We start from the raw sequence: 7,622 nt of genomic DNA, 5'->3' as shown, positions 1-7,622 counted from the left end.
TTCGTCTGGTCAGAGGAGAACTGGCCCCCCGACTGAGCCTGGTTTCTCCCAAGGTTTTTTCTCCATTCCGTCACCGATGGAGTTTTGGTTCCTTGCCGCTGTCGCCTCTGGCTTGCTTAGTTGGGGACACTTCATTTCCAGCGATATCGTTGACTTGATTGCAAATGATTGCAAAGATACTATTTAAACTGAACTGAGCTGGATGTTGACATCACTGAATTCAATAATGAACTGCCTTTAACTGAAAAATTAGTGTTTACTATTGTCATTTTGCATTATTGACACACTATTTTCCTAATTAATGCTGTTCAGTTGCTTTGACACAATCTGTATTGTTAAAAGCGCTATATAAATAAAGGTGACTTGACTTGACTTATCAGCTGTTTGGAATCTCATTCTGGCGGCACCCATTCACCGCAGAGCATCCATTGGTGAGCAAGTGATGCAATGCTGCATTTCTCCAAATCTGTTCTGATGAAGAAACAAACATCTACATCTGGGATGGCCTGAGGGTGGGTACATTTTCAGCAAACTGTAATTTTTTAGAGTTATCCCCACCATTTTTTGTATATAGCTGTCCTGTAGTGTTTTGCCTTCTTCTCTAGCTTTTTGAGCTTGAAGTTCTTGCTTTTCCATGAAGATTTTATCCGCTTCCTTCTTTGCATTCAGCATCTCCAGGGCTTTCTGTTTCTCTTCCTCTGCCTTTCGTTCCTGCTCTTTCCTCTAATACAGGGTTATTTTCAAATTATATATATAAACAGTTTGATAGTCATAAATGCAACATTACTGTGGTAAAATCACTGTAATACATGGCCTCTTGTCACTAGTTGCTTTAGTTTAATCAAAAATCTAAATAATCATGCTTCCATTACTAGGCAAAGCTTCGAAGATTAAGTATTCATGAATAGGTCATTTACCATGGACTCCCTGTGTGCAGTGATGGAGTTCAACATGGCTGCATGTTTTTCTTCTTTCTCACGCTGTTCTCGGACCTGTTTGGCCTCACGTTCAGCGACCGCTTTCGCAGTGATCTCTTCCTCATTGCTGACTTGTTGCTGCTTCTGTACTGCTAGCTTCTGTATAATAGTCTCTCTGTGTCTCTGGAGCTCTCTAAAGCAAAAAAGAAATGCAAATACAAGCCCAGTGCTGAGACAAAGCAAGCAGTGAAGAGAATCATTCTTTCTCTCCAGGGTTCCCACACTTCACCCACGCAATGAATTTCCATAACTTGTGATAGAAATGTGGATGTCCATTTGTATATCAGGTAACAATCTTTTGAATTAGGACATTTATTATTAGTCTGAGTGTATAAATGTTCCAGAGTGAAGACGGTTTGCAGGCATTTTCTACCTGACACTCAGAAAGAGCAGTTTCTAGCTGATTAAATATTTTAGTACAGGGCAAAGTCAGTGTTGTTATTGGTAAATAAAACTTGAACAATTAAAAACTGTTTTGCATTGAAATAAAATAAATATTAGACAAACTGAAGAACTGAAAACTGAAAATGAAAAAATGGAAGTGTTGCCTTCTAAGTGAAATAAAATAAGCTGAAGTTTAAGTAACTAAATTTATAACTAAAATTATTAAAACTACTGTAAACTGAAATAAATGAAATATAAACAGGGTTATTATAAATAAAATAAAACCATAAACAGAATAAAACATATAAAATAATAAAAACTATTTTTAAAAATCCCTCAAATTTAAGCTAAGATTAAAATGAAAAAACTAAACATTTATTTCAAAATATCAATCAATAATACTAAAATCAAGTCCATGATGTCTAAAAAATTACAATTTTAAAATAACAAAAATGCCTCAAATATTAAAAATGTTGCCAAATGTATTTTAGCTGTTATCTAGCCATTAATATATCATGTTTAGTATGGTTTCCAAGTGTTTAACATAAAGAGTTGGCATACTGTGTACAGTTTGAAAAAAAAAAGCCTTCATAAATGTAAAAAATGCTCCTGAAAATGAACTTCAAGTTCATTTCTGACACTAGTTATATACCCATTTATACCCACAAGAATAATTGACACTGTGTTAGCATGTACCTAAATAGTTCCTCCTGCTTCTCTTTCCTCATTTTCATGATTTTTTCTTTATGTTTGGCGAGCAGCTTCTGTTTCTCCTCCTCCTCCTCCTGCCTCTGAGCCTCTGTTGCTTTCATCAGCTCTTTGTTGGTCAAATAATCCTGATGGAAGACAGAAGAATGGATTTCAAAACAGCATCTGATTCAATCTATCTGTAAATGTTGTTTAACAATCGCCTCACGTGATGTGCCTTCATCACGCTTCTCTTCTCTTCCTGTTTCTTGCACTCATTCATGGACTGTTCCCACAGATGAAGATCTCTGAGTCGCTCAATTTCTTCAGCCTCACGTTTGACCTCCTGCCTCTCCTGCTCTTTCTTCATTTCATGATCTTTTATCCTAATAGAGCAGGAAACATCAGGTCCTTTTGCATTAGCTACATCATTGTTGCCCGATACACTGAAGCACTTTAATGTCTCCTTACTGTTGTTTCAAGCTCTCAGCGGTGGCCAGCTGGTCTTGTTTCCTCTGTATGGCATTCTGTTGCTCCTGCTGGAGGGCCTGTTCTTCTCTGCAAGCCATTTCAGCCACGATATCTCTGTCTATGTCCTTGCTGGCCTTTTGCGTCATGCGTTTTAACTCGATCTGAGCCTCTCTTTCCTTCAGAACCTCTGCCAGCAACAGAGCGCTCTATAAAAAACAAAAGGATAGTTTCTACTAACATTTCACAACAGAAAAGGTGTGATCAAATAATGTGAGACACAGACATGGAAGCCTTTCACTCTGTCGGTCTGGTAGTACTGCTGGGTTTTTGCTTTCTCAATGGCCTCCTTTCGTATCTGGGCCTGGTATTTCACTTCTTCTATGTCAATTTGTTTCCGCTCCTCTTCTTCTATTGCTTCTCGAAATTGTTTCGCCTCTAGCTTTTTTTGTCGTTGTCCCTGTAAGGGGAAAAAAAGTGATTTGTTTTTCTCCATGGAAGATATTTAGCAAAAGTCACATGCATTGCTTATATTAACCCAAGCATTTATATTAATAATTTCTTTTTTTCTTTCTTTTTACTTTTACATTTTTTATTAAGAGACCCCAAAAATATTACATCAAGACAGCAATTAAATTACAGTCAGCTTATTCAACATTATAACAGAGGCATAGACAAAATGAAAAGTGGATGGAGAGAAGTACAGAAAAAAGGCTAAAATAAAACATCATACAAATATCTGCACTGGCTCAAAAGAATAAATAATAACCTTCTAAACAAGTGCTATTTTTGTATTATTGAGATACTATTATAGTTTTCCTTAACATTTGAACATACATAATTTTAGTCAAAGTTTTAGTCATTTTGTTGTGTGTTTTTGACATTTGTAGTAGCATTGTTTTTTTTAAATATGTAGCTTTTATTAATTTATTTCAGTTTTCATTTTAGTTATTTAAGTACATCAAGTACATCGTACTAAATTAAAACTGGAAACATTGCCTTGGAAACTAGCAGAAATAAAAAAATAAAAATATTTATTTATTTGATTTCAGTTCAACTGTATTTTATTTAAAGTAATTTTTTTTTAAATGGTATTAATTTCAGTTTTACTAGCTATAATAACCCTGTTCTAAACACAAAAACAGCCATATCAATAAGTACAAAATTATCACAGGGGTATTATAATAAAATATTATATGCAAAAATTATAATAAATAATATACTTACATACAAAAGATAAGAATATATTATTTTATCTACTAAATCTAACAAAATCACATGATTCTTTTTTCTTAATGAAGACATTTTTTCTGAATCAAAACTTTTCCTCCTTTAAAGTTTTTAGGTCGTTAAAAATTATGATATTTTGGGGGTTTTCAAGCAATTATTGCTCACTATGTCCATATTATGGAGGACGAAACCTGTAAAAACAATAAATAAATAAATACACAAATAAATATGCAAATAAATAAATAAATGTGTGTATAAATACACAAATTCTTGTTTAAATACATATAGAAATAATTAAACATGTGATGAAAGTAGGCAAATAAATAATATAAATTGGTGGGCAAATGGAAAATGTTTAAGGAAATGCTAAACTCATCCTATTTATTTTCCTTTGATCACTCGTTTATTTCTGAATGTAGTTCCACATTTATTTTTCCTCTGTGCAACATGCTAATGAGAGGGTGTCAACCATGGACTTGGTCGGGGGCATGTCATAGCTGGGGGCGCGGCATGGGGAAGACAATCCTTTCCCGCTGACAGGAGATGCATGGTGTTAATCCAGTATGGCCTACGTAAAGTCACTTTTTCCGTTCAACAGAGCAAGATACATAAAAAACTGAGCTGTATTGTCTGTACAGTATCTGTGACTTTACAAACGACCCAAATCACTCGTTTATTTCTGAATGTAGTTCCACATTTATTTTTCCTCTGTGCAACATGCTAATGAGAGGGTGTCAACCATGGACTTGGTCGGGGGCATGTCATAGCTGGGGGCGCGGCATGGGGAAGACAATCCTTTCCCGCTGACAGGAGATGCATGGTGTTAATCCAGTATGGGCTACGTAAAGTCACTTTTTCCGTTCAACAGAGCAAGATATATAAAAAACTGAACTGTATTGTCCGTACAGTATCTGTGACTTTACAAACGACCCAACGAAATAGCCAGTGTCGTTTCCTGACGTCATTTTTTGTAACCCGATTGAGTCTCCAGCTAGAGACAACTGTAATATCAGTATCCCGTGGTCATCGTGAGATTATTCACTTTATCCGTGGAATAAGGGCTCGTTCTTTTGATGGAGCTAGTGTTTATTAGGATGGTTTTACCTGCTCATTGTTTAGGTACGTGTAAGATCATTTTTAAGGTCAGTAAACAATCTTCTACAACCAAGTCGATCTGCAGCAATCTCTCTCTCATACACAAGGGTACATCTCAGTTGATTCCCAATTTATTATTGCACAAACAGAGGCTCATATACTACGGAGGACGAAACCTGCAAAAACAATAAATAAATAAATACACAAATAAATAAATAAATATGCAGATAAATAAATAAATGTGTGTATAAATACACATTCTTGTTTAAATACATAAAGAAATAATTAAACGTGTTTAAAGTAGGCAAATAAATAAAATAAATTGAAATCAATTTTAGACAGCTTTTTTCCCGTTAGTTATCAGAACAGAAAATACAGGCGACAAAACTGTTTATTAAGCAAATAACGGCGATGTAAGCATTCAAATTTTACATTGGCCACTTCAAATCTTTTATGATTTAGCTCTCTCGTGATTATAACTACAAAACTAACCCTATGAAAAAGTGTAAGATAATAATCAGTCACCTTGACTGATGAAGTTAAAAGAAATAATTAAACGTGTTTAAAGTAGGCAAATAAATAAAATAAATTGAAATCAATTTTAGACAGCTTTTTTCCCGTTAGTTATCAGAACAGAAAATACAGGCGACAAAACTGTTTATTAAGCAAATAACGGTTCAGTATTGCAATTAAGAGCGATGTAAGCATTCAAATTTTACATTGGCCACTTCAAATCTTTTATGATTTAGCTCTCTCATGATTATAACTACAAAACTAACCCTATGAAAAATTGTAAGATAATAATCAGTCACCTTGACTGATGAAGTTAACAGGCATGCGCAGGCAAACGCTCAAGCGCGTCACACACGATCCGCCTACTCTTGCATAATTGACACCCTCTTTTTCTATGTATCTTGCTCTGTTGAACGGCAAAAGTGACTTTTCTAGGCTATACTGGATTTAAACCATGCATTACCTGTCAGCGGGAAAGCCGCGCCCCCAGCTATCACAAAACCCGACCAAGTCCATGGTTGACACCCTCTCATTAGCATGTTACGCAGAGGAAAAATAAACGTGGAACTACATTCAGAAATAAACGAGTGATCAACTTTGTGAGGACTTATTTAAAGATATAAACCTTAATAATGTTTAATATAAAAAAATCTAGAAAATAAACTGAGCTGATTTAGCAGGTGATTCTGAAATTCTTAACTTTATATGTAATTCAATTTCACTATGCATGACTAGTTGTCACATGTTTTATTCCAGTAAATATAGGTTTAGTTTTAACGTTTTTATTTCTTTTCTTTTTCCTTTTAACAAATGCCACACATGTTGTCACACTATGGTTTATTTTCACAATAGGAACTTTTTATTAGGGCTTTTCATCAAAATCTAAAACAATTATGGATTTTCATGAAATAGGCTAAAACAGTTATGAAACACGTTATTGTCATTCAGTGTTTTTTAGTTTTAAAATGGTTTTCTTGTAACTGTCATGTTTTGTATGATGAATCTCAATTAAATAAATAAACAAACAAACAAATGTAAATATTGTCAACAGATAAGACCACAAGAGTAAATGTCAACCAAATAAACCTGTCATGTGCTCATCTAATTGGTCAGATGCATGAGCTTGTGTGAAGAATTAGTTCAACTGACCTGTTATAACCTTCTTTTCATCCTCTATTCACTTTAATCTCAAAGAGATTATTTATATAATAAACTATCACAGTATAGAGGACCAAACCTGCATTAATAAATAAATAAATACAGTTAAAACTGTGGAAGCATATGGGTAGCAATATTCATTTTGAAATGTAATATGTAAAATGGCAATGCATTTCTGTATACATATGTGCAACATTTAGTACAAAATGAAAATTCCATTATATAAAACAAATAACTGTATAAATACATTTGGAAATAAATAAATGTGGGAATACATCTAAAAATAAATGAACACATAAATAACACATAAACTCATCTTGTCTAGCCATTTCTCCTGCTGTTGTACCTGCACTCACTCACATCATTAACACATCCCTTCACACTGGTGTTTTTCCCTCAGCATTTAGACAGGCTTGTATAACCCCACTACTTAAGAAACCCTCCCTTAAAGGGGTCTTATGATGCGATTTCAAGTTTTCCTTTCTCTTTGGAGTGTTACAAGCTCTTGGTGCATAAAGAAGATCTGTAAAGTTGCAAAGACTAAAGTCTCAAATCCAAAGAGATATTCTTTATAAAAGTTAAGAGTCAGCCACGTCTACCTAAAACGCCTCGTTCTAACACGCCCCCACATATCTATGTCACTATGTGGAAATATTAGCATAATGCCGCCCAAATGTGCACGCAAAGAAAGAAGGCGTGGTTTCAGGAACAGCAGTAGTGTTGATGCAGCATGTCAGGGAGACGCTGTGTGTTTCAGTGCGAAAGCAAAAGCACTTTATTTGGCCTTCCGGAAGTAGATGCAATTAGGAGTCATTGGTTAACATTTATTTACAACAGAACAGCACAACCCAGATGTTTGAACTTGTGCAACGCATTTTATGGATGACAGTTTTTTAAACTAGAAGAGTACAAGGCTGGCTGTGCACAAAGGCTATTTCCCCCCCAAAAAAAGGGTATTTTCCCCGTGTTGGAAAGTCTATGTGTTGGTGTAGGAAAGGTGATGGAAGGACCATCACCTTCAACTCAACCAAGACAGAACCGCTTGTGGTTCCATCAAACCCATCGTTTCATCACAATTTCACCATCCAGTTAGGCACATCAACCATAACT

At 34.9% G+C, this 7,622-nt stretch overlaps 1 protein-coding gene across 1 annotated transcript in view; it reads right to left on the bottom strand.

The window, feature by feature from the left end:
• Window positions 1–3,038, bottom strand: part of LOC107564134 (coiled-coil domain-containing protein 173-like) — a 4,907-nt gene extending 1,869 nt beyond the window's left edge. The window contains exons 1-6 of the mRNA XM_016249144.1: window positions 2,803–3,038; window positions 2,520–2,725; window positions 2,278–2,434; window positions 2,058–2,197; window positions 918–1,110; window positions 559–723 (exon numbers count right to left, since the gene is read on the bottom strand). Coding sequence (XP_016104630.1) covers window positions 559–723; window positions 918–1,110; window positions 2,058–2,197; window positions 2,278–2,434; window positions 2,520–2,725; window positions 2,803–3,012 — 1,071 coding nt within the window. The 5' untranslated portion in view covers window positions 3,013–3,038. The remainder of the gene's footprint in view (window positions 1–558; window positions 724–917; window positions 1,111–2,057; window positions 2,198–2,277; window positions 2,435–2,519; window positions 2,726–2,802) is intronic.
• Window positions 3,039–7,622: the final 4,584 nt, after the last annotated feature.

The sequence above is a fragment of the Sinocyclocheilus grahami genome, unplaced genomic scaffold, assembly GCF_001515645.1.
Source record: "Sinocyclocheilus grahami isolate Dianchi unplaced genomic scaffold, SAMN03320097.WGS_v1.1 scaffold913.1, whole genome shotgun sequence".
NCBI lineage: Eukaryota > Metazoa > Chordata > Actinopteri > Cypriniformes > Cyprinidae > Sinocyclocheilus > Sinocyclocheilus grahami.
Note: the sequence above shows the minus strand (reverse complement) of the source record. Positions and strands in the feature narration are given on the sequence as shown.